This window comes from Heterocephalus glaber, unplaced genomic scaffold (assembly GCF_053883595.1).
Source record: "Heterocephalus glaber isolate CG9 unplaced genomic scaffold, H.glaber_assembly_v1.0 deba00000470, whole genome shotgun sequence".
NCBI classification, from domain to species: Eukaryota; Metazoa; Chordata; class Mammalia; order Rodentia; family Bathyergidae; genus Heterocephalus; species Heterocephalus glaber.
In genome coordinates this window covers 17,101,755-17,127,745 of record NW_028258145.1, presented here as the reverse complement: position 1 = coordinate 17,127,745, position 25,991 = coordinate 17,101,755, and the positions used below count along the sequence as shown (strand labels likewise).

General features: G+C 44.0%; 1 protein-coding gene and 1 long non-coding RNA gene across 5 annotated transcripts in view; one reads left to right on the top strand and one right to left on the bottom strand.

Annotated features, from left to right (window-relative positions):
- Positions 1 to 25,231, bottom strand: part of St3gal5 (ST3 beta-galactoside alpha-2,3-sialyltransferase 5) — a 42,801-nt gene extending 17,570 nt beyond the window's left edge. The window contains exons 1-3 of one of the 4 annotated variants that reach the window (XM_004844593.4): positions 25,048 to 25,201; positions 19,500 to 19,623; positions 2,049 to 2,172 (exon numbers count right to left, since the gene is read on the bottom strand). In XM_004844593.4, the coding sequence (XP_004844650.1) occupies positions 2,049 to 2,086 (38 nt within the window). In that variant the 5' untranslated portion in view covers positions 2,087 to 2,172; positions 19,500 to 19,623; positions 25,048 to 25,201. Of the gene's footprint in view, positions 1 to 2,048; positions 2,173 to 19,499; positions 19,624 to 23,340; positions 23,418 to 25,047 lie in introns of those variants that run through there. The other 3 variants (XM_004844592.3, XM_087204281.1, XM_087204282.1) reach the window with 3 other exon arrangements.
- Positions 1,016 to 8,738, top strand: LOC147829790 (uncharacterized). Its single transcript, XR_015448534.1, has 2 exons — positions 1,016 to 1,899; positions 8,542 to 8,738. It is a non-coding gene; the product is annotated as an uncharacterized LOC147829790 (long non-coding RNA).
- Positions 25,232 to 25,991: the final 760 nt, after the last annotated feature.

Here is a 25,991-nt window from a genome sequence, read left to right as displayed (position 1 = left end):
ACACTTACACCATTTAACACACTTGTGTGTACACATACACACAGGATTTGGAGAAAACAGCTGAGGCTAGTGACGGTTCTAGAAATCTCATTTTTATTAAGCTCCCCAGTAATACAAACTAACGGTTAAAAAAAGTTTAAACCACAGTTCAATAACCTCTGCTTTAAGTATTCTATGTTCTTGGGGGGAAAAAAGGCAAGGAATAATTGTAAGGGGAGTATATTTTCTAAAGAAAGGGGAAGTTTTAAAAAATAAAGCAGCTAGCACAATATTCTTCCCATAACTCATGCTAAATACTGAAGATTTGAGGAGGAGGATGTAAGGGAAAGTGGGTGGGAGTATTCTCAAAACTTCTGGCTGGGCGTGGTGGTGCACACCTGTGATCCCAGCACTCAGGAGGCTGAGGCAGGAGGATGGCTGGGAGTCTGAGGCCAGGTTGGGTTACATAGTGAGTTCAAGGCCAGGTTGGACTACATAGCAAGACCCTGTCTCATCCCCAACTCTCCTATAAAAAGACATCTGAATTCTTATTTTAATAGGCTCTCTCACATCTTAATTTTTCTCTGGGCTTGAGTATACCATACTATTAAGTGAACAGAATAGCTACCATTTATATATAAAAATGGGTTGGCTGAGTGGGGAGAGGACACATGCACACCCATACACAAAGTATTTCTTATATACACAAGAAACTGGTAACATTAGTCATCTTTAAGAGTGGACAGGACATCTGGGTGTGGTTGTGTACACGTGTGATCTCAGGACTCAAAATACAGAAGCAGGAAGATCGCTGCAAGTTTGAGACCATCCTGGGCTACACAGTGAGTTCAAGGCCAGCCTGAACTACAAAGTGAGACCTTATCTCAAAAAATAAAAAATAAAATAGAATTTAAATAAAAAAGAGTGGAAGGGATATCTGGGTATGTTGGCACATGCCTGTAATCCAAACTCTAGAAGGCTGAGGCAGGAGGATCACAAGTTCAAGTCCAGGCTTAGCAACTTAGCAAGACTCTGTCTCAAAAAAAAAAAGTCACTTATAGAAAAAATAAATTAAAAAAATTAAAATTACTAAAAGGGCTTGGCTGTAGCTCAGTGCAAAGGCCCTGGGTTCAATCCCCAGTGGCACCTCCTCTCCAGAAAAGTGGAAGGAAAATGTGGGAAGTAGGGAGAAGACATTTTGCTGAGTCCCTTAAATATTTTTGCAATCTTGAATCATGAGGACTCAGTAGTACCTATTCGTCTCTCCAGCCCCTGGTATTTTATATTTAGTGCATGTAATACTTCCCTTGTTTTGATTCTTTAAGAAAAGGGTGTAAAAAGTGAGCCAGTGTTCACAGCATGTGTGCACAACTCGTGTGTCTTAGGGTGAGTCTCTATGCCCACATCACAAGTAGATGAGGCCAAGGTCCATCTTACTGCAGTCATGTGGCTGGCACTTGAGACAATGTCAGGCAGACTGCAGGCGTCCATGAATACTGGCCAGTTACTAAAAGGAGGCCTTTATTAACATGCATTTCTTTTTCTCATCTTTCCCTTCTACATCTCCTAAATTAGTAAAGTCATCAGGGTTGGATTTATATCTTTTCTTCCTAAAGATTTGCTATATTGAGTTATCTTTAGAATTTTCAACTTAGTTTGGCTGGTATAAACAAAAAGCCAGATAAGTACCTCTACTAATTCTACAAGTTATAAGGATATGAGAGTAACCTGGCTGAAACGTCCATCCTTCTTAGTGTTCACTATTTAATGGTATTCAAGTGTCCTTAGGGACTTTAATCACGTTTATAGATTAGCTTAAAATAGCTAAGGGAGAAAGCCCTCTTTTGCTAAATAGAGGCAAGAAGAGCATGGAGCTGTATGTTGCTGTCCTATGCATCCTGGCTCAGGTACAGAGACCAGGTGCGTATACTTGTTTATCTGTGATCCTCTGACTAAGTATACTTCTCTAGCACCTGCCATCTGCAGGGCTCTCAGTGAATTTTTTTCTTGGGATTCTATACCATTGACCTAACCAGGGATGATCTTAGGGCCCCAGGGCTGGTACATACTTGAGGATGTCTTTTAACAGCAAGCTAGGTCTTCTCATCTTGTTCTGAGCACAGATGTACCATTGCAGGGAAGGCCTTGAGCAATCGATTCTCAGTTTCACAGAACTGTTATCATTTAGCGTTGCTGTGAAGAGAGGGGAAGAGGATAGCAAGGGAAAAAAGAGGGAAGCCTTAGGTGATTATGCTTTTAAGAGACACTTTATTCTGATACAAATATAGCATGGATTACTACTTGGCAATGAAACTTTTTTGTTTTCTGTGACACGGGAGCTCTAACCCAGAGTCTGGTGCATGCTAGGCAAGCACTCTACCACTCAGCTACATTTCCAGCCAAAGAATGAACTCCTGATACACACATCTTGGATGAAACTAAAAGGAATTATGCTGAGCTGATACTAAAAGCTTACATATTATAGGATTCCTAACATTCTTGAAATGACAAAATTATAGAAACAGAGAACAGACTATTAGGTGACAGGGGTTATAAAGGAAGGAGGGAGGAAGATGTGGCCATAGAAGGACATCATGAGAGATCCTGTAGTGATTGAAACGTTTTATGTATCTTGACTATATCCATGGCAACATCTCAGTTGTGATACAGCCCTAGAGTTTCTGCAAGAGGCTACCATTGCAGAAAATTGAGTAAGGGGTACAGAACACTTCTCTGAATTATTTCTTACAATTGCATGTGACTCTATTTAATTTTTTGAAAGACCCTTTACCTTTTAGAGATATATTCAGAAATATGTACAGGTGAAAAATCTGCTTCAAAACAACCAGGAAGGGAAAAGTGAAGTCCAGGGGAAAGAGCTGAGACAAGACTAGCTTTCAACTGGCAACTTGAATCCGTGAGATGGGCACACAGGGTCTATTCAATGATTTGCTTCACTTTTGTGTATATTTTAAATTTCCCATAATAAAAAGGTTTAGAAAGAGTTATATTAGAAACAGCTGGTCATTATATTGTATACCTAAAATGTACCAATAAAATTTAAAAAAACAATAGTAGCTGGGCATGGTGGCACACGTCTGTAATCCCAGCCCTCAGGAGGCTGAAGCAGGAGGATTGCCATAAGTTCGAGGCCAGACCAAACTACACAGTGAGACCTTGTCTTCCCCACAAAAAAACCAAAAAAATCAAGAAAAAAAGAAATTTTCCTTAAAAATCATATATTCATGGGTATATTTACGTACTTTTAAAATTTTTATTTTTTTGCAGGGCAAGGTCTCCCAAATGCTAGGCCAGCCTTTGCACTGGGCTACATCCCTGGCTCCTATTTACACTTCTGAATTAGTTTTAGTATCAATTTTTCAAGTTCTAAATAATATTCCAAAGGAAATTATGGTAGGAATTGGTACATTTCCCCCCTTATCAATTTCCTCCTTTCTCCCAGTAGAACTCAGGATATCTATCTATCTATCTATCCATCTATCTATCTATCTACTTATTTATTTTGTACCAGGGATCGAACTCGGGACCTTGTACTTGCAAGGCAGGCACTGGAACCACTGAGCTAAATCCCTGGCAAACTCAGGATTTTTAGTAGGGCACTTGGCCTCAGGGAACAGAGATTACATTTCTCAGAGTCCCTTGGGGATAGGTATGGCCCGGTGACTAACTTCTAACCAACAGGCTCGGAGCAGAAGCCCACTTGCAATTCCCTGGGTGCATCCTTTGGCACATTCTCCCTTCTCCTTCATCTTCCTTCCTGCTGACAGAATAAAGAGACATGAGGAGCCACTTCAGACCACATGGAGGGAAAGGGACTGTGTCAAAGGGATAGTAGAACAATAAGAATGAAAGAGCCCGGACAGCCTCCTAGGGCAGAGCTGCTATTCCACCTCTGGACTTGGTAGAAGCAAGGAACACAGCTTTTTTTTGTTTTGTCTTGTTTTTGTACCAAGGATTGAACTCAGGACCTTGCACTTTCGAGGCAGGTGTGGTGCCACTGAGCTAAATCCCTGGCCAGGAACAGAACTTCTTAAGAGATTGTTAATTAAAAGCACAGTTATATTATAGCTAATATAGGCACCAGTTAAAATGATAAATTTATATAGTAAGAGATAATGTACTTACTGTATTTAGCTTTTCTTGACTGACAGACTAAATATACTAAAGTTATATTTCATTGTTTACTTTATTTTTCCCCATTAGAGTTTTGCCATTTTCTTTGGAAAAAAAATCTTATCTTAAACCAAACTAACATTCAAGTATTTCTGGGGTTGGGGATTTAGCTCAGTAGTAGAGAGCTTGCCTAGCAAGCATGAGGCCCCGGGTTTGGTCCTCAGCACCAAAATATTTTTTTAAAAAGGAAAAAAACCTTCAAGGCAACAAGTATTTCTTTTTTCTTTTTCTTCTTTCTTTTTTCCTTGCTACTGTAAACAAGCTCCCCCTCAACTCCAATTGTAACTGTGTAGCAAGATTTTTACCAGTTCTAGACTGCAATAATTTTTGTCCCTGTGTATCATTGTTTGAGTAGTTTTTAAAAAATAGTGCCAAAGACCTTATTAGGAAACCCTTGCTGAAGAATCTACTGGATTCTTAAATGAGCAATTAGAACAACTGAGACTGGGAAAATTTTCAAACACCACAACTTTGTGGTTACCTGGCATGTGTCAGCCAAATGGTGGAAGCAGTGGACGGCCTACAGCCAGTATACATATAAAACTGAAGTTTCTGAGATGTCTGAGTTTTCATAACCAGAATGGCACTCAAATCACACCAAGATGGGCCTCCATGGAGCCAAGTTGACCATGCTGAGAGTAAGAATCCAGATTCTGGCCTCTGAACACTCTGCTGATGAGCTGGGTAGCACTGACAGCTCTTGGTCCTACTCTGCCTTTGGGCCATTAGCCTGTCAAACACATTTCCCAGACCCTCTTGCCTCTTAGCCTGTGGTCCTGGGATGTGCTGGTGAAGACCGGAGAAGGAAATTTGTCTATTCCCTGACTTGGTAGAGCTTCTAACAAGAGCGATGGCAGCAGGCAATGAGGGTGTTGAGGGTGCCTACAAGCGACAGCAGGAGCAGCAGTGGGTGTCCAGGATCCCAGGTTTCTACATGGCAGAAGCCATGGCATGTCCACAGCTTTGTGGCACAGACATGGTTCAGCTCAGGACTGACAGTGGTTTTGTGATCTTTGGAGAACACTTCCTTCTGACTTTGGTGTCCTCCAGCCTTCCAACACCTTTCCAGGCAATCCCTGTATTAAAGCCCTCTCTGCCTGAATTAAGTACAGTGGTTTCTGGTTTCCTGTAGGACACTGACTGGTCCATCAGATGATGCTCATTCGCCACTTACAGGCCAGGGGTATCAAGCAAGGACAGGAGTGGCTCTGGGAACCTCCTTGCTCCTACCATTACTGCCATGCAGTGGTGGGTTTGCTTGCTCTTCAGTCACCTGGGGGAAGCTCAGGAGGGCTACAGGAACACGCACCTGCAGCCCCACACTTGCATTCAGCTCCTCTGCCTACTATTATAAGGTCTAGGGCAAGTTACTCTCTCCGTAGCTCAGTGTCTTCATCTGTTGCCTGGGTATAACATTATTTTCCTCACTGGATTACTATGAGGAATATATGTAACCCAATGTGTGAAGCTCTAAGAGCAAGGCTTGCCCATAAGTACTGCAGATGCGCTTATTGTCCCTACTGTCCTGACAGGAAGTTACAGGTGCCCAGTTTCCATTTACACAACTCATCTGGCAGGCTTTAAGGCACTGAATATCTTTTACTCACGCCACTTCTGCCATGGCCAAAGGGATGGAGCCCAATCCTTCCATCATTCCTCCTTCCCAGGTTTCTGGAGAGGGGCCATCTTCCTCAAGCCCCTCAGGTACTCTCCCTAAATTGGGACTCTGAGTGTCATCTCCCCCTCCTTAGGTCCTCTCTAAACCCACAGTGCCTCTAAGGACCTGTGTTTCCTTCCCAGGCCTCTCTCCCCACTGGCCCTCCCCTGCATGATGGCCAGGATGCCCTCTCCCTGCACTCAGACCATGCACCATGCTTGGGACACTGAGAGCCACTCCTCCCGACAGTCCTTGCTATTCTAAATCCCCCCCCCCCCCCACAGCTTAGGACTCCAAAGCATGGTTTCCCCCGTGCACAATCCTATTCTTGCCCCACACATATTCACTACAAGATTTCACCACTTGCCTTTCATGTGTCTCTCCAAGGCACCAAGTTCACCTCTCTGCTGCAGACCCCTCACCCAAACCCAGATCCCTCAGTGAAGAACCTGTCTGCTCTCTTCAATTCCATCAAGTCCCTAAACAGAGCCCAGCATCCCCCTCTATTTCCAGTATTATCTGATGGTAGCTACAGCATCCACTGGACCATCCACACTAAAAGGCTGCAGTTCAACCTCAGATGTTCATTCTCAACCCAATCAATCCCCAGGCCTGCCAATAACAGCTCCTTACTTTCCCATGTCTACCACACTCCTTTAGTAGTCACATATCTGACTTCTCATCTCAACTTCATCCCTCTCAAAGCCATATTTCTAAAATACATAAATGCTTAACAGCTCCCAGATCACCTCAGGTTCTGACTCCATATGCTGCACTCCTCAAAGACTGTCAGAAGCCTGGATGTGTCAAATTGTTGACTCAGTGTCTTTGCACATGACACATTATCAATCTGGAACCCCACTCCAACAAGCTGCCCAGTGAACTACTCTGCAATCCTACACCCAGCTGAAGCATGTCCTTTCTTCTCTCTAAAGTTATTTTTCCATACAATACCAATATGTGGGCACTTCCTTTTCTGTTTACCACAATCAGCTGGAATTTCTCTTTGCAATCCCCTGGAAGGCAGAGCTACAGGCCCAGAACTTTGTTCATCTCTGTATTCCCAAAATCTAAGACAGAATTTAGCACATGGCAGGCCCTTAAAAAACATCTTGAATGGAATGGAATGTATACTACATGTCTGTGGCCTGTCATCAAACAAGATAAATTCCTAAGAAAAGCATCTGCCCAATATTGGTTAAGATTAAAACCAAAACTGAATGTTAACAGAAATGAAAATGGCCAAGAATAAAGTATAAGATCTACTGAAACATCTAAACTATCTAACAATACAGAAAATGTTGCTGAATTATAGCACAAACCATGGGAACACTCTACAGTCATGAAAATCTTGTCACAATGTTGTGTCTGACATTGTGTAACAATGTTGTGTCTAACATTGTGTAACATCGGCGTCACCTGGGAAAAAATTGGCCATGCAGTCTCAGGACCCACACTAGACCTGCTAACTTAAAATCTGCATTTTAGCAAGATCCCTAGGGGACTTGTAGGAACTTTAAAGTTTGTGCAGCACTTAATGAACTCTCTATTAACATAGAAAGACATTATAGGAAAAGAGCAGTACTATAAAAATTATGTGCATGTACACGTATTCAGGTTCTGGGCTGCATCCATGCAAAGCATGACAGTTCAACTGTCCAAGCATCTTCGTCATATCCCTAGCTGGGCTCAGCAGGTATTTATGTATTTCTTCCAATCTATGAGGGACCATTTGGATTCCAAACATCACAAAGGGAAGGCCAACTTGGGTCCTTGTTATGGTTTACACCTAGATGTTCCCCTAAAGCCTTATGTGATCCTAGGTGGGACTATTGGAGGGTGACTGGATTATACTGGTAGGGGCTTATAGCTGACTTGCTGTTAGGAGGTAGGGTTCAGCTGGAAAAGGCAGGTCGCCACAGGTGTGACTCAGAAGGCTGTATCTCCTTCCTGGCTCCTCCCCTGCCTCTCTGCTGCCTGTCTGCCATGAGGTGAAAGCTATTCCTCTGCTAAACCCTTGTGCCATGCTGCCTGCCTTAGAGCCAGCCCATTATGGACTGAAACATGAACCAAAAGAATCTCCGCTTTTTTAATTTGTAGGTGTCATGTATCGTGTCTCAGCAATGAAGAGACTAAGACAGTCCTCTTCACACAGGTACAACTGACGAACAACTGATAAACAGACAGGTGACCTTAAGATGCTCCCTTGGAGAACTCAGGGTTTATACTATGGTTTGCACAAATGTCTCCCAAAGGCCTGAGTGTTACAGAGCTTGATTTCCAGGATGGCACTTTTGGGAGGTGCTAGAACCTTTGAGAGTAGGGCCTTGAGGCATGAGATTAGGGTGTGGCAAATGGCTGAGCAAGCAGATGTGACCTGTCAATCACGGAGATCCAGGCTATGAGCAGATGCCCTGCTCCTGGTATCAACCAGAGAATGCTATCTTCAATTCTTCTGGCACAGGATCAAGTGGGTTTTTGATAGGACAGCCTAGATCTGATGTAAGAATGGGAGATATAAAAAGACTGTGGCTATTAACCTCAGGGCTGCTGTGAGCCTTCTCACTGGCACACACTGCATGCAGAGCTTATTTCCCTTCCTGCTTTAATTGGTCTGCACTCATATTGCAGAGCACTTCTTTTCAGAATACTTCTGCCTGCTTTTCTTACCTTTAATAAATATAAAGCCTCGCTACTTTATTTTCTTCCAGTTATTTGTTCAGGACAACAAGAGTCTGGAAGATACCCTTGGGAAGAGCACAGGACTCTAGTACCCTGCCAACAGCCTCATTGGGAGGATACCCTTGAAGGGGACTATGAACCTCAAGTCTCTTCTGCCTCCATTTCATGTTGGATTGGAACCTCCAGAATTGTGAATCAAAATAAACCTTTTCTTTCATTACAGTAATGGAAAGTTGACTGAGACAGTTTATTAACTGAAAGTCATGATCATCTCTATACCACCTGCACTCTTTTCATTCATTTCTTTTGTCTTCAACGTACTTTTTGAGGGAGGAGGGCTTGCAATTAAAGGTTCAATAATATCAACATTGAATCATGGGCACATGTTGTTAGCTGCTGGAATAACCATATACCATAAATTTCAGTTGCATTTATACTTTTAACAAAAAATAATCAGAATTCAGGGAAGAATTCATCCAAAAATGATTACAGATATAAGGACATCTAGGAAGAAGGTACACCTACCTCTTATGAACAGGTAGTATAACTGTAGATGAGTTCATTTCTCTTTCTGCACTCTAATATACCTGAATTCTCTGCATTCCTAGTTATACTTCTTAAAAACAGAATTTATTTCTATTTTGAAGGAATATCCTTAAGCAACTGATACCTAAGATATTTGGAGGGAAAAAAAGAGATTTAAAAAACTTCCCAAATGAAATATTTAAGGAACTTTAGATTCTTTATACTAGGGACAGTATCTCATAAATAAAACATTTAAGAGTTAAAAAAGCAGCCAGGGATTTAGCTCAGTGGTTCCAGTGCCTGCCTCGCAAGCACAAGGTCCTGAGTTTGATCCATGGTATATATAAAAAAAAAAAAACAACAGTTAAAAAAGCAGAAACTGACTTACTGGATTTTTAGCAGGGTACCTCATTTAAGAAAGGACCAGATAGATGGACATGGTGGCTCATATCTATAATTCCAGCACTCTGTGAAGCTCAGGCAAGAGGACTCCAAGTTTAAGCCCAGCTTGGAAACTTAATGAGACCCTGTCTCAAAATTTAAAAAAACAAAAACCAAAAAATGGATAGAGATGGGATGGGGATGTTGCTTAATGTGAAGGCCCTGGGGTCACTCTCCAGACACAGACACACACACACACACACACAAGAAAGTAAGGATCACATTTTCACTGTGCTGAACAAAACTATACTATTTATAGAGAAACAAACCAAATGATACTGATACTCAGCAAGCCCAGATGCAGAGATTGGTCCCTCCTTTTTGTGGAAGTCTCACAGGGCTTCCAAAGAATCAAGGGACAGATGAACAAAGGATGGCAGAGACTCCCTCCCTGTAGAGAGCTCATACCTGACATGGTCTGACACTGCAGTGTCAGCTGGAAAAGTAGCATGTCACAGATATCTCACACATTAAAGTCACCACTCAGCTAAGGTGTGCATACACACACACAGCTTCTGCTCACTGCTGTGGACAATTCAATTTAATTAACAGAAACAGTAAATTCGATTTGTTATATAATGTGAAGAGTACTTGGGCCAGAATAAGAAGACAACACTAGATGTGCCCCATCTGCCAAAATTGTTTTATGGATATTCCCGCATGCATGCTTTACTTTGTCTTTGTAGCAGTTAGCATCAGGAAACATACTGTTCACATTTTTAATATAATCTGTCTCATCTCCCCCATTGGCATGTAGATTCCATGCAAGTGGGGGGGGTGTGTCTTTGCTTTGCACACTTCTATCCTCACAGTGCCAAGGATGGTAGGAGGCACATAATTGCATCCAATATCTATTTATTGAATAAATATTCAGTTTCCTACTGAGGGTTCCAGAGGCGATGGTGGTTGCAGGCATCCCTCCAAGGCTTTTACTGGCAGGCCATCACAAAGGCTACTGTGTCCTGTGGCTCCCTTCTGGTTCTTCTTCTCCATCCCCTAAGTGCTAGGTCTTCAGTGTATATCAATTTAACCCTCTCCTGGCTCAAGCTACCTGAGCAATACCCTCCACAGCATGGCTTCGCTGACCACCTGTCTTACTTTTCTCATTGCTGAGATAAAATACCCAACACCTAAAGTTAAAGGAGGAATGGTTTATTTGGCTCAAAGTTTGTAGAGGTTTCAGTCCCTAGGTGGCTGGCTCCAAGGCAAGATGGCATGGCAGAGGGGCATCGCAGAGGAGAAACAGTTCATGGTGACAGAAGGCAGGAAGGAAGCAAGGCAGGAAAGTAGTGAGAAAGCAGCAGCTGGCCTGCCTTCTTTCTGTCCCTTTATATTCACCTAGCGTGGGCTTTCAAATTATCCCCACCCAGAGCTATGCCAAACCAATTGGTGGACTAATTTAGTAACCACACACCCTTAATAACAGAATTACACACTTAATCCTAGCATCACACACCCTAGATCCAGCCACCTCTGAAAAACCCTATGACTGCATAGGCTTTGGGGGAACATCTACATATAAGCCAAAACATCACCTTTATGTGGAAAAGGCTTATTTTTGAAAATTATATTTTTCTGCTCACATATAAAAATGTAAGATTCAATTCCCAGTACAAAAATAAAAAAATAAAAATAAAAATGTAAGATTCTTAAGAGCCTATGTGTCTGATGATGAAAAAATTTTTATTATGGCCCTGACAAAGAAATGTAAGGGCAAGCCTGGGCTCTTGGTCCATTTACAGAACATTTAACTTTTATAAAATTAAAAATGATCCTTTAGAGACAAGAATAGACAAAGCAGTACCTGATGAATTGTCAAATGAACTTATGAATAATTACTGGCATGACGTGGGTAGGATTCTAATCTTTATTGGGAGGGATACACATGATCTCACCATATTCTAAAAACACCTACTTCACTGGATTGCTATATGTACTTAAGCAGCCAAAGGACACACATGGGTAAGCATAGAAGCTGAGGACTCCAACCCACATCTTTCCACTCCCACATCTGTGCCCTTCCAGCTGTGGGTTGTTTAGGAAGGAAAGGACTTGGAACAATAGGTGGTATGCATATAATCTGTGTGTGCATGTGTGTGTTAAACTAACAAGAACAACTAGGGGAGTGTAGCACTGACCTGAATGGCCAAGACTGTGTGGTGTGAGGTGGGAGGGCAGCCAATGATGGTTCTGGTGGCGGCTTCTGGATGGAGGCTAACAGCCCCCAGTTTCCTTCTTCTCTACAGATCCCGTCCCAACCCCACCTAATGGTTGACCAACAGGGGCACAAAAGGCTGGCCCCCACCTCAGGGTGGGATGACCTGTGAGTGGAAGCCCTCCCTGCCCCTGGGCCCCCTAAGGGCCAGTGAGTTCTAGTATGGTTTGGCTCCATTCTTGGCGAGCTCCCTCCATCAGGAGATCAGGAGCCCTGACCCCATCAGGGTTCATTTCCAGGACAGGTGGTTGGTTACAACACCAAGTCAGGGAAGAGTGCACGGGTAAGGACAATCCTGATAAGACACCCTTGAGAAATTTCTTCAGGGTGGGGGACATGAAAGGTGGAGAAAAATCCCTGGGGCCAATCCTGAGGGCCTCAGGGAAGATGGCACAGCAGTGGGAGGAAGGGGGCTTCTGGATGCAGGGCTGACAGGGCTGGAGATGATCAGACGAGACAAGAGAGGAGGATGGTGGAGCCCTCTGCCAGGAGGAGGAGGAAACGTGGTGGCAATAGTCAGTTCAGCCTTGCTGAGGCACAAACACCTGCGGGCCACCAGGTAGACAGTTCCATGGACAGCAGAAAACCCAGGCCAGGGGCCCTGAAGAGCAGCCTAAACTGGAGTCTCAGGGGTTGGTTGTGTACAAAACACCTAGATCAAGCAGGGGTCTATTTTCTCCCAGCACAGAAAGTCTTGGGATAGCAGCTATGGCACAGCAGCTCTGTGATGGCATGGACATCCCCAGCTCCTGCCATCTTCTGCTCTTCTGGCATTAGCATGTAGCTAACCTCTGCTCCGTCTTCCAAGCAGGAAGGAGATGAGGGAGAGACAGGGAGGAAGTGGCAGGTCCTGGATCAGGAGAGGGAAACCTTTCCCAGGGACCCCAACAGGTTCCATTTGTATCTCTTTGGCCAGAATATCATGGCTCCTTCCAGTCACAAAGTTGGCTGTGGCTTTTTAAAAGATGAGCAGGCTGATTCTTCTGGGTTCTGCCAGAAAGGAAGGGGAGAAGAGCCTTTAGCAGGCTACAGTAGGGTCTTCCATAGCCAAACATAAGGACCTGGGGCCACCTACTTGAAAGAAAAAGATCTCCAAGTGGAAGAACAAAGCGTAGGTTGAACTTTGGAAATGCACCCTTGAAGAGCTTGGAGAAAAAGAAAAGGAAATCTTAAGTAAAATGTGTAACCTTTTTTTTTTTTTTGGTACTGGGGATCAAACTCAGGATCTTGAGCTTGCGAGGCAGGCGGGGGAACCACTGAGCTAAATCCCTGGCTCAAAAATGTGTAACTTTGATGTGACAGTTCCAGGTATAACCCTGTAAAATTCTAATTTTATTGTTGTTGTTTTAGACAGGGGCTTGCTATGTAGTTCAGGCTGGCTTCAAGCTCACTATGTAGCCCAGGCTGGTCTTGAACTCATGGCAATTCTCCTGCCTCAGCCTCTTGAGTACTGGGATTACAGGCATGTGCCACCATGCCTGCTTGAAATTCTAGTTATTTTAAAAAGCAAGCCGGGGATTTAGCTCAGTGGTTTCGTCACCTGCTGTGCAAGCGCAAGGACCCGAGTTTGATCCTCGGTACCAAATAAAAAGCAGCACCCCAGTTTTTAAATAAAATGGATCTTAAATTCTTTACCTGAAAAAAATAATATGGGTGCCCCTAATGAATGTTTTAAAAGAGTAATTTGTAAAAGTTTCATTAATCACTCCAGTGTGCTATAGAAGGAAGCAGAGGTACAAGGACAGTCTGAGTCCCAGCTTTCTGGAAACCCAAGGGATAGGGAAATGGTAACAGAAGGGTGGTGAGAGCTGTGTGGAAGTGGGGGCTTTCAGCAGCATGTGTCGACACTGAGCCAGACACTGAAAGGTTTCCTACTCCACCCATAGGCACAAGGACAAGGCTGGCAGCTTGGAGTAGGTACATTCTGATCCTGCCATTTGCCACAACATGGATGGACCTGGAGGACATTATATTAAGTGATATAAGCCAGACACAGAAAGACAAATACTGAATTATCTCACTCATATGGAATTAAAAGACAAAGCTCAAAAACAGAGTTAAAGGATAAGACAGTGGTAACTACAGCACAAGTAGGGTCTGGGGTATGGGGAGGAAATGGGGAAGCACAGGGCAAAGGATACAAAATCAGCAAGTTTAGAGAGCTAATATTATAGCAGGAGAGCTAAAGCTGACAAATTTTATTAGGAATTTTTGTTAAATAAGCATATTTTAGCTGCTCTTATCTCTAAAAAGTAAATAACTATGTAGAATGAGAAATATATCAACTTGTTTCACTATAGTAACTATCTTACTATCTCTAAGTATTCCTAAACATCAAATGTTCACAAGAAATTGCTCAAGAGCACACCAGCACCTACCCCGTCTGTGGTTAGTGGGGCTCATGTTGAGAAGCTACTTCTTTCTTAGGATTCTAGAAGTCAACATGACCTCAGACTTCCATCCTCGTAAGTCTATGTAGCTAACCGTAAACCAGGTTTTGTTTTGTTTTGTTTTGTTTTGTTTTTGGTACCGGGGATCGAACTCGGGCCCTTGTGCTTGCAACCGTAAACCAGTTTTAGTAGTGGGACTCTCCATATATAATAACACAAATGGGAAGTATTCAATTGGTCTTAGCAGAGTTTCTCAACTTAGTACCAGTGACCTTTTAGGGTAGGTAATTCTTGGGGGTGGGATGCTGTCCTGTGTATTGTAGGATTTTTAAAAAAGCATCTCTGGTCTTCTCCCTACCCTCCAGTCCTGTCTACCAAAAATGCCTCCAGACATTGCCAAATATACCCTGGGGGATAAAATTACCCCAGTTCTAACCACTGGCATAATCACCACACACATTAAATTTTCAACACTATCTTATTTTCAAAAGTCTTTGAAGGTAACTAGGGTAATAACACTTACTGCAAAAACTAAACTTTAGGGACTGAAATTAATGACACTTGGGCTTTCATATCTAAAATTTATCTGTTTTGTTTAGGTTGCATTTTCATATCTAATGTTTTGTTTGGGTTGCACAATCTCAAGAACTCTTGATTCATTAAGGTATGTGGTCATGTCCTCACTTGCACAAGACAGGCAGGGGCTTGAACCCACAGCCCGACCAGGCCAGGGGAAGTACTCGCAGCAGGGAAATGGCGGCTGGGAGAAGGAGTGTACAAGTACACACAGAAGTGGGAGGTGAGCATCCATTCCTGGATCCACACAAGTCACCTTGACTTAAACATCTGTGATAGTTAATCTTTATTTATTAATTTTTATTGGTGCATATTAGTAATACAGAATAATGGGATTTGTTTTGGTAGGTTGGTACATGCATATCACATATTTTGATTATTTTCATCCCATTACCTCCTTGCCTTTCCCTCCTCCCATTTCCTTTCCCATCTTGTAAAAGTCTACCTCGAAGTTTCTTGTCATCTCTCCTTTACTTTCTTATTTAGTTAAGTCATCGTTAATCTTGATGGTCAACTTGATTGACTTCAGAAGCATTTAGAGGATTAGCAAAGTGGGATCTGGGTGGGTTGCCATGAAATGAGCAGCTTTGTTCCGACATACCCTTCCACCATGATGTTTCTGCTTGGAGCCAGCCAATCACCGACTGAGACCTCTGAAACCGTGAGGCAAAGCAAACCATTCCTCCTTTAAGTGATGGGTGTCAGGTATTTTATCCCAGCAATGGGGAAGATGACCAATATACCTCACTTCTTCCCCACCATCACTGGGGAGGGACGTCACTCCTCCCCAGGAAATCATTCCACCATATCATCTTTTCCTATTTCCACTGGGTGGACAGTGTCTCATTTGACCTTTAGGAGTGTGATACCATGACATTAAAACCACAGAAAAAATACAGATGAGGACACTGGTGCCGAGACTTCAACACAAGCATCTCTCAGGAGATTCTAATATTTGTTCAGTTTAAATTATAAAGACCTCCACTGTTGTCTCTGGCAGAGATTTTCCAATGTGATCATGTACAGCCCTCTACACTTCATAGCCAGAACATAAACCTAGTAGCACCAGGTGAGTAGGCCCAATGTGCATTTTTAAAGCAGGTTCCTGAGTTATGTGGGTGAGTGCCATACTTTGAAAAATCCTGCTCTCCAGCAAGTTTTTCACAGCTAGAGAAAAGCACATGCAATTAGCAACAAATGTTAACCTAAATAGTCTTAACTTCTCCTACAAACTGAACAAAGTGATGAGGTTCTTCTGTAATAAAAATTAAAAAAATATTTCTGTATAAGTGCACAATCTACACTACTAATTCTGCCCATCAACCAAGATGCAAGCACTTCAGTGATTCTGCTATGTATAGTATCTCTCTCACAGAGATGCCATCACTACTATTATTCAGCCTCCTGCTTTTTACAAGTCTAAAGATGTCAAGGCAGTAGATTCTGAGCCTTCCAAACAAGAACATGCTCAGCAATTCCAAATAGTATTTCTCCAATATTTTACCACAGTGGCAAGCTGTGAGCAGGGCAGCTACTGTCTTCATGCCAAAGGGTCTCTTTCCCCTTCCCACTCATCTCTTATACCCTCCTCCTCACTCTACTCCACTTCAGCCACACTGGCCTCCTGCTGCTCTCATCCCCGCACTCCCCACAACAGACAGGCCTCTGCTCCCAAACATGGGATTCTTATAACAGACTGTCCATTTGTTCACTGCTGTAACTCAGGAACCTAAAACAGTGCCTAGCATGTAAAAGATGTTCAGCAAGCACCTGCTGAGTGAATGAAGGGACACACATGAGGACACCCATCAGTGGCTGGCAATCAATTCCATCAGAAAGGTAACCCAAAATCACACAGTCCTAACAAGACACTGATGTGGCCTCCCCAAATGTGGCCAAATACAAGTACTGATCACTTCTTAAGGGTCTAGGCTGCACCAGGCACATGGAGATCATTTTTTCAAACAAGACTGTTGTATGTGTATGTAGGGTAGATAAATCGAATCCAGTGGTTCCACCCAGCACTAAAAGAAAGAGAGTAACTGTATCGGTTTGCTTATTTTTTTCTTCAGAACAAAGGAACAAGGTAAAGTGCTCAACCGTTTGGCAATTTGATAGTGGCCAATTTACTTAATCTCTTGGATGATGTTTGTGATCTGTAAAAAGCAGCACTGGGTGAGAACATTTCTAGTGCCCTTCCTCCACAAATATGTTATGATTCTCACTTATCTACTTTTCAAAATAAGAACCAGAAACAGCTTAGCCTGTTCAGCAGGTGCTAACACCAAGGGTCATTTAGGGAGAGAAAGACAGTGAGAATAAGTGGGAGAAGATGAATTGAAGAACATAAAAGGAGAGAGTAGGAGAGACACAAGAGTGTAGCAAACAGGGTAGGAATAGGAAATTCTGGGAAGGCAGAACTGGGAGGACAGGAAAGAGAAACAGAAGCCTCATCACTGTTTTTGCCCTACTGCTCCCTGGGGCTGGGCAGTTTTGGAGAAACTGCAAGTGCTGATAAGGAGACTCACCCACAGACCTATCGCAGGGTCTAACTTGGAAATCTCCTCTGAATCCAAGAGAATCCAGCCAGAAGCATAGAAGCTTGCCCAAACTGGTTGAAAAGGTGGGGGCTGTCTCCATGTAGAAGAGAGAAGACGTGGAACTGTTGATCAAACATACAACCTGAGGTGCTACCAAGATGGAGGACAGACTCATCTTTAACTGGCAAACGCTGGCTTTGAGTAAGATGGACCCTCTGAGGGCTTGTCTCTTATTTTCTGCCAAGGGCTCAACCAAAGCACCCCAAAGTACAATGAGTTCTGTGCATAAACATCTTCAACTGTGTTTAAATATCATTTAAAGACCACATCCTGTCTGGGAAGTCTTGTTCACAGGACAGCTGTATCTGAATCAGGGAAATGTGTGGGTCAGAGCTGGTGGACCAGAAACCATGAAGCTTCTGGGACCAGCAACAGCAGGTGGTGATAGAAGAAACCTTGTGATCTATTGAAGCCATATGATTAGTGCACTATCTTCCACACTTTTCTGCTGTGGCCAGAGGAGGCAAAACAAATTATGAGAAGACCTCAATGACAAGGGAAATGACTTTAGTAATGGGCCCTATAAGGGTAGACATGGGAATGTTCCACCACAGCTCCTGAAGTTAGACTGCCACAGTGCTAGAACCTGGGGTTGGCAGAGTTTTTTCCAAATATTTTTTTCCCATTTTTTCTAGTACTGGGGATGGAACCCAGGGCTTGCCCATGCTAGGCAATCATTCTACCACTGAGATACATCCTCAGTGGTGCACTTTTATATCTCCTTTTTTTTTTTTTTTGGTACCAGGGATCGAACTTGGGTCCTTGCACTTACGAGACAGGCAGCAGAACCACTGAGCTAAATCCCCAGCCCTATATTTCCTTTTTTAATATCACTTCAGATTTATAGAAAAACTAAATAGTATAAAGCAGTCCCATCTATCCCTTGCCCTGACTCCTCCATTATTAACATTTTATCACACTTAACTGTCATTCTATTAGTATGAGGTTCATGTATTATTTATTTAACCCAGTTGAAAGTAAGTTAAAAAGATATGACATTTATCCTGAATATTTTAGTATTTCCTAAAAACAAGGACATTCCTTATACAAATATAGTATAATGATAAAAATCAAGAAATTAACATTGATTTGATACTGGAATAATGAAAAGACTTTATACAGATTTCTCTAGTAGTTCCAATGATAGCCTTAGAACAAATCAACAAAGTTTTCTGTCCTTTGATCCAGTTCAGGATCACAGGTGGAATTCACTGTCATGTCCCCTTAGCCTCCTTTAATCTGAAATGGTTCCTTTATCTTTCATGGCCTTGACATTTTTGAAAAGTACAGTTGCTTTTGTAGGATGTCCCTCAGTTAGAGTTTGTCTGGTGTTTCTTCATGATTAAATTTAAGTCATGGTCATGCATTTTTGGCTGGAATATTACAGAAGTGAGACTTCTCAGAGTATTTTCTTGGGGACATATAACTTGAGCTGTCCCAAGACTGGTGACATTTAATTTGATCAGTTGGTTAAGGTGATGTAAGCCAGGTTTCTTTAAATTTGTAACTAATAAGTAACTTGATGGGAAATGCTTAAGGGACTAAATAAATAAATTATCAAATCTACATCTTTCAGTACCTACTAGTGGATTCTTACTGGGAAAAGGATAAAATTTGTGTGAGGTCACAAGTTTAAATCCTAAAATAAAACTAGGGCTGGATACAGCAGTAACTGATGAGGAAGAATTAGCATGTGATATTCTATCAGACGTAATTCAAACAACTCTGATTTATTTAGCTACTAAGAAGAAAAAAATCCAGAAAGACCATTTTAGATTAGCTCAGGAGAGCATCCATGAGCTGGGAGTGCACTAGCTTCTCCCCTCACCCTCCAGACCTGCTGGGAGCCTGTCCATTCCCAAGGTGGCCATGGCGGCAAGAAGAGACGCTCAGGTTTGAGAGCCAGAGTCACACCACTGCCTCACTCCCGGGGCAAAGCCGAGGGGGCTCAACACAGAGATTCCTGGTCCCCTGTGGCACAGTGAAGGAAGCTCAATTTTAAAACAAAAAGTCAACTCCCCTCTGCCTCACAGCACAGTGTGACCAGGCTTTAGAACTCCATTTTGCCTTGTCCAGGAAACATTTTTAAAAACTCTGTTATCATATGGTCAGGAACTTTAGAAAATACACAAAAGTAGTAAGAAAATTGACAAGACTAAGTGTCTTCTACAAGCCAGGGAAACCCATGCTAACACTCAACTATCCCGCCAGCCTCTTCCCTTTGCACGTACACCTCTTACCATGACTGACATCGTGCTGTCCACACCAGCCTTCTGTGCACTGAGTTCTGCTGGGGATGAAGCCTCACAACAACGAACAGCTGAGGTGTTTATTTTTCTCCATTCTCCTAAGAATGGTCTATAGCTAGAAAAATTCCAGGAGCATAGGAGAGAAGTTAACTCTTAATACAATGGTTGCTTTTTTTTTCGGTACCGGGGATCAAACTCAGGACCTTGCACTTGCAAGGCAGGTGGCGGGGCACTGAACTAAATCCCAGCCCAATGGCTGCTTTTTATTAAGAAAGTTTCTTATAAAACCTCAGGTGAAAAAAGGCACTCTGTGTTGTTTTATAATCGGCTTCACTCACTTGATAATCCTTTAAATAAACACTTATTTTCCTATACCAGGAACTGAGAATATAAAAATAAACAAGATGCTGCCTGCCTCACAAGCTCAAAGTCCCGAGTTCAATCCCCAGTACCAAAAAAATAAGTAAATAAAATAAACAAGACACTCTTATTCCTCTTCAAATGAATGATCTACCAGGAAAACTGAAAATATTCAAATCCTCAAAGTAGTGAATAACATGACCTTGGAGCTGCTGTTGGCCTTGAGTGTCCTGGGCTGGGAGCCACAGGTCCACCAGAGGAAATCTGGGAAGCTTTCCCTCCGAGGTGATGTGTGAATGGGTCCCTGAAGGATGAGCACAATTTCAGAGGGAGAAAGAAGAGAGGGGCAGGCCCCACTAGTGAAAACTAAACAACCTAATATACATGTCTACAACAGATGAGGGCACAGTAGATAATGTATTCATTTCTTTCTAGTTTGTTCTGCAGCATGTGAGTTCACTTGCAAAGAACAGGGAGCAGGCTTTGAAGGCTTAATATGAACAGAAGAATATAAAGTAGTTCATTAATAATTTATTTTATGTAATTTGAAGAGGTGCTATGAGGTGCCTAAGAGTTTAGAAATGTATATCTTTATCTTCCTAGGAAACTGAGACCTGGATCCGCCTGTTTCTTTTTAAATTTTTAAATGTAGTTACTAGAAAATTTAAAATCATAGGCATGGCAGGGCTGGGGATTTAGCTCAGTGGTTTTGCCACTTGCTGCGCAAGCGCAAGGATCCAAGTTCAATCCTTGGTACCAAAAAAAAAAAATCATAGGCATGGCTCAGGTTATATTTCTACTGAACAGCACTGAGGTAGAAGGAGGATAAACAAGAAGCCCATACCAGCCACTAAGCCCTGAGTGACTAGGAACTTGATTACAGAAAATGACAAGCAAAAGAAGGCTATCCAAGACCACACTCTCTCTGTCCTCCTAATGTTCCTGCTGCTGGAGTTAGATAAAAAAAGAAGACAAGATGTTCCTGAAAAATAGAAAAAGGATGATGAACAAGACCGAAGAAGATGAAAAGGCAGAGGCTAAGAAGAGAAGGTGGCCAGGGAAAATGAAATTCTACATGTTTAATAGAAAAACCCAGATCTTAATACACATAAGCTTTTACTTATGAAAATGACACAGCCTTAAAAATAGCCTTAACAGTTCAAAAAACCTACGTACTATCTCATCAAAGTGGACCTTTTAAACTTGTTATTTTTATCAAGCCTACCAAACCCTATCACATGACACTTAACTACTATAATTCCAGATGTTAAAAACTGAAAGAAAAAAGAGACTTTATGGGCGAAGGAGCAGTAAGCCATCCAAAAACTCAATCCTTGATATTTTTTCATGCTGTAACAAGAGAACAAAAATGTCTCATATGGCTCAAAAGCCCAAATGAGAAATGGGCTTTTCCTCCAGATCTCTAGGAGGATTACATGGAAATCCAGAGGTTGTCAAGGACGGGAGGACAGAGAAGTAGACACAAAGGATAAAGTAGTGTCACAATAGCCCAGGTTTGTTTGCAGCAAGAAGGGTGGAAGCTGAGATCCCATTAAGCAGTTTGGCCCAAGAAACTCTTCTCTAATGTCAGAGGGTCTGAGAGCTAAAGGTTCCCCACAGCTCAGCCTGCCCTGCTGTGGGAGCCAGGGAGACCCTGGAGCCTAGAGGTGACTGCACTTCCTGAGACCATCCGGGGCACAACCTGGCAAAAATGATCCTGACTGCTGGAACTATTCCTGCATCGGTCTCCTAGAAACTGTCACCTTCATCTCCTAGCGGTGAGAAACTCCCAATTCAGTTATTCCAAAACTGGAATAAAATGATTTACCCATGTTCCTACACTGAGCAATCCCACTCCTAGCCATAGACCAGAGGTGTCCAACCTGTGGCTTGTGGATTGGAAACGCCTGTGTTGTAATTTTAAAAAATACTTAAAGGAAATTTTGTTATTTGTATATATTAATTACATTATATATTTTGTATACAGCCTCAAACAACTCCTCTTTACTCAGTGTGGCCCAGGCAGAAGGCAGGTCCAACGTGTGGGCTGCAGGTCTGACACATCTGGCTACAGACATCAGAAAGGCACACATTGCCAACACCATGCACTTGACTGGAACCAGCAGCCCTGTTTCTAACAGCCAAATGCCTGAAGCTGCCCAAATGCCCACTGACATCAATGACAATGAACACACGGTGTCATAAGAGAATTTCAAACACCAAGTGCTTACGGGAAGAAGACAGACACTGTCTTTTCATTTCATTTATACAAAATATAAATGGGGATGATCCTGAGAGAGGGAGTGACTGGAAGCAATGACATAGGGAGATCCTGGGGTCCAAGCATGTTGCTTCCTTTTAAAAAAAATTTTCCCCACTAGGGGCTGGGGATTTAGCTCAGTGGTTTCGGCACCTGCTGCGCAAGCACAAGGACCTGAGTTCAATCCCCAGTACCAAAAAAAAAAAAATTTTCCCCACTAAATCCCTTGTCTTTTTTTTAAGGGGTGGGGGGCAAGGTCTTGCTAAGTTACTCAGGCTGGAGTTGAACTTATGATCCTCCTGTCTTAGCCTCCCAAGTAGCAGGGACTATAGGTGTGTGCTACCACACTGGGCTTGCTGTTTCTTAATCGGAGTGCTGAGTGCATGGGTGTATAGATTATGAAAAATTTACTGAACAGTATACTTCTGATATGTCTGTTTGCCCTCCCCCTTCTCTCCTGCTGGGATTCAATCCATTCCTTGTGCATGCTAGGTAAGCTCTCTTACCATTGACCTGTATCCTCAGGGTTCCTTACTTTTCTAGTATCTATGTTATATTAAAGAAAAAGAAAACCGTCATGATTCTGGTGTTCAAGTAGTGCAGCCTGGCAGTGCCCTTGAACCTCTCTAAGCTCACTTTTCTCCTGCTCCTTTACACCCCTCTTGCTCGGTGCACATGCTCAAGCTGGGTCTCTCTGCCAGGAGAGGCAAGTGTCACTGTCCATATTTATGGCTTCCTCCCACACCAGGGCTGTGATTCACCCCCCACCTCCTGTGGATGCCTTTGCTAACTTCTGCCACCCACACTGATCCAGCCCTTGCTTCTCTTTCCTCAGCAGTCAGGGAGTTGTTATCATCATTATTAAACCGTGTGTATTCCCAGTTGTTTCACTTCTGCCAAAGCTTCTCAGCTTTACTAAAAACACGAAGCATGCCCTCTGGGGGTGATCTCAATCCTGTCTCCACAGGCAGGATTAAATCACTCCTAAGGAGTCAGGAGGTATGGAAGATGAACCTCTTTCCATCTACCTTCTAAAAGCCAGCCAGCTAACTCCCCTCACTGCTGCACCAAATGAAAGAACAAGGAGCACTGAATAAATTATTCTGCATTGAATAAATTCTTATTCTGCATTGAATAAATCCTTGTCAATCTATTTTGGTTACATGGGACAATTTGCAACATGTGCAAAAATGGTAAGAATTTTCAGCACACCTGTAATCCCCAGCACTCTGGAAGCATGAGGAGGGAGGGTTCAAAGTTTGAGTTCAGCCTGGGCAATTTAGTGAAACCCTGTCTGAAAAAAAAAAAAATTAAAAAGGGGTGAGGGATATAGCTCAGTGTGAAGGCCCTGGATTCAATCCCCAGTAACACCAAAAAAAAAAAATCTTTTTTTCATAATAGTCAAACATGAGCTTATAGAATTTATCCATGCCAGTCCCCCATTTTTCATAAATTCCTCTGTGCCTTCTCCTCTCACCCATATTCTTTTCTTGTCTAGAGGACAAAATATTACCAATCATAATCAAGAATCTTCCAAAGGTCATTTCATCTTACAGAAACAGTAGCACTCATGGAATGGACATCCAAGTACAAAGACTCCCAACATTCTGATTACAGTGCTTGCGGTTCAGATTAATTCCTCTTTGTCCACCCAAGGGTTGAAAGTCAGATGCTTCCTGGCACTCTAACTGGAAATGGTAGTCAGCACTCTGAGCTTGGAAACCTTCAGGATTACACAAGTGAAACCACGACCTATCCTGACTATATCTGAGCCTGCTCCCCTTTATTCAACAGAAATGGATCCCTCTTCCCGGTTCCAGGACTCCTCATCTTCCCTACAAGAGGATTAGCAGTCATAAACCAAAAGGAAGGTTTGGCTAAATAGCAGAAGCCAGAAGATTAATCTCCTTTCTCTTTGATATCTCCAAAACCAGCACAGCCCTTGGCACGAGGAGCAGGTAAACCATGGGTGCTGGAATGAAGCGCAGCACAAAAGACTGTTTTCCCCTTTGAATAAAAAACACTTAAGTAAACAATGGTCACGTACATGAATTAAGACAGCAAGATATAAAAAATTCCTGTTCCAGGCCAGCTAATGATTCTCTAGAGCCCTCTTCACTGATAAATGCATTTTTAACGGTCAGAACCACAGCTATCAGCAGGTTGAGCCTCCAGGACAGACCAAGTGACCAGGCTCCCCACGGGCGAGATCAGTGTCTGCCAAGGTGACCTAGCTGGTGAAGGGTCCGGGCAGGAAGCCGCCCCTCTCTGTTTGCTGGTCTACTAGGCGATGTTCTCCGAAAACCTCGAGAAAAGGCGCACAATGCAGACATGCCCATGTTAAGCCAGCGCTCACAATACCCAATACACCGAAAGGTCGCCCAAACGGGTCTCCTCCGCAGGGTTGGCCGCAGAGAGGGCGCGGGGAAGGGCACCACGCACATCGCATATCACGCCTCCGCGAGGGATGCGGACAACGGTGGCAGGAGCTGCCTGAGACCCCGCGGAGGATCCCCAAGCCTGCCTGTCCCTGGGAGAAGACTTAACTCGGCGCTGCGGGCTTGGAAGCTTCCAGCAATGAATTAAACCCCGAGCCGCTGCGGAAAGCATGGAGCAAAGGGGCCACTGCGGCTGGACCCGCCATCCCGGCCGCTGGACCCTGCTGCTCCTCCTCGTCCACACCTGCTCGAGCCGCAGAGTCTCCGCCCCGTCTACGAGGCCCCGGGCCAAGACCCTCTGCCCAATTCCCAGCCCGGCGCATTCGGGGGCGCAGCGGCCACGGCTCTGCCCTCCGGGGTCGGGGAGAGCCACTGGGCCCAGCCAGGCGGGAGCAGGGACAAGGACAGGGACAGGTCGTCGCCGCCGCCGCCCCCAACCCGCGAGTCCTAGCTCCGCCGAGGAGGGGGCTGTGCCACGTACCTCGGCCGGCAGGTGCCGCCGCCGCCTGGGTTCGCTGGTGCAGGGCCCGCCGCTCTGCGCCGCCCGCCACCTTCGTGCGCATACTAAGGAGGGGGAGCCGGCCGGCCCCCAGCCCCGGGCCCCACACACCCACCCGCCCCAGGCGCCGAGCTCGCGCCCATTCAGCCCGGGGCCGTCCACTCCCCCGCCCGCCCGCCCGCAGATGCGGAGGAGGTCCGTGGGGGCGGGGCGGGAGCCACGTGGACGCGGGCGGCCAATCGGGGAGCGCAAGGGCGCCCGGGGCGGCCCCGCCTCTGGGGCGCGCGCCCCTCTGCCTGGAGGTGCTGGGGGAACCAGCCTACCGCAGCTGGGATTCTCCGGGACGAAGGGCAGGCTTGCGTTCCGCGTACCCTCTGCTCTCTGCCTCTGCGCGCGGTTGTATGGCGGAAGGCTCTAACGGGAACAAAAAGTTTAGGCTGGTTGTGGGCTTTTTGCGGCGCACAGGACTGGTAATTGCAGAGCCAGGGAATGAAGGGGCTTTACGTAGTCACGTGCCATGCTGGCAGGCTTCCTCTGGGTCCTCAGTTACTGGTCCCCTGCCCCTAGGGCCCGCGAGGCCAGCACCAGGGTAGGCAGAATGTGTCCTGGGACTTGCAGAACAGCCTTATGTTCTCTTCACGTGTCGGAGGAAACAGCGCTAATTATCCAAGCCAACTAATTTGTTTTACTCATGGGGTAACTGAGGCCCAGAACACGGCTGCTTTAAGTCACTGGGGGCATTTAGCACCCAAGCAGGATTGGAAGCTTGGAGCAAACACTTCCATACCTCTGGATGCCCCCCTCCTCTATTCTGGAGAGGAAATGTCTTACAATTTTAAGAAATATAAATAGTGAATCTCAAAATTCAGGATTTAAAAAAATTTAAAGCACCAGTGTGTTACTTCTTTAACACAGATGAATGTGTT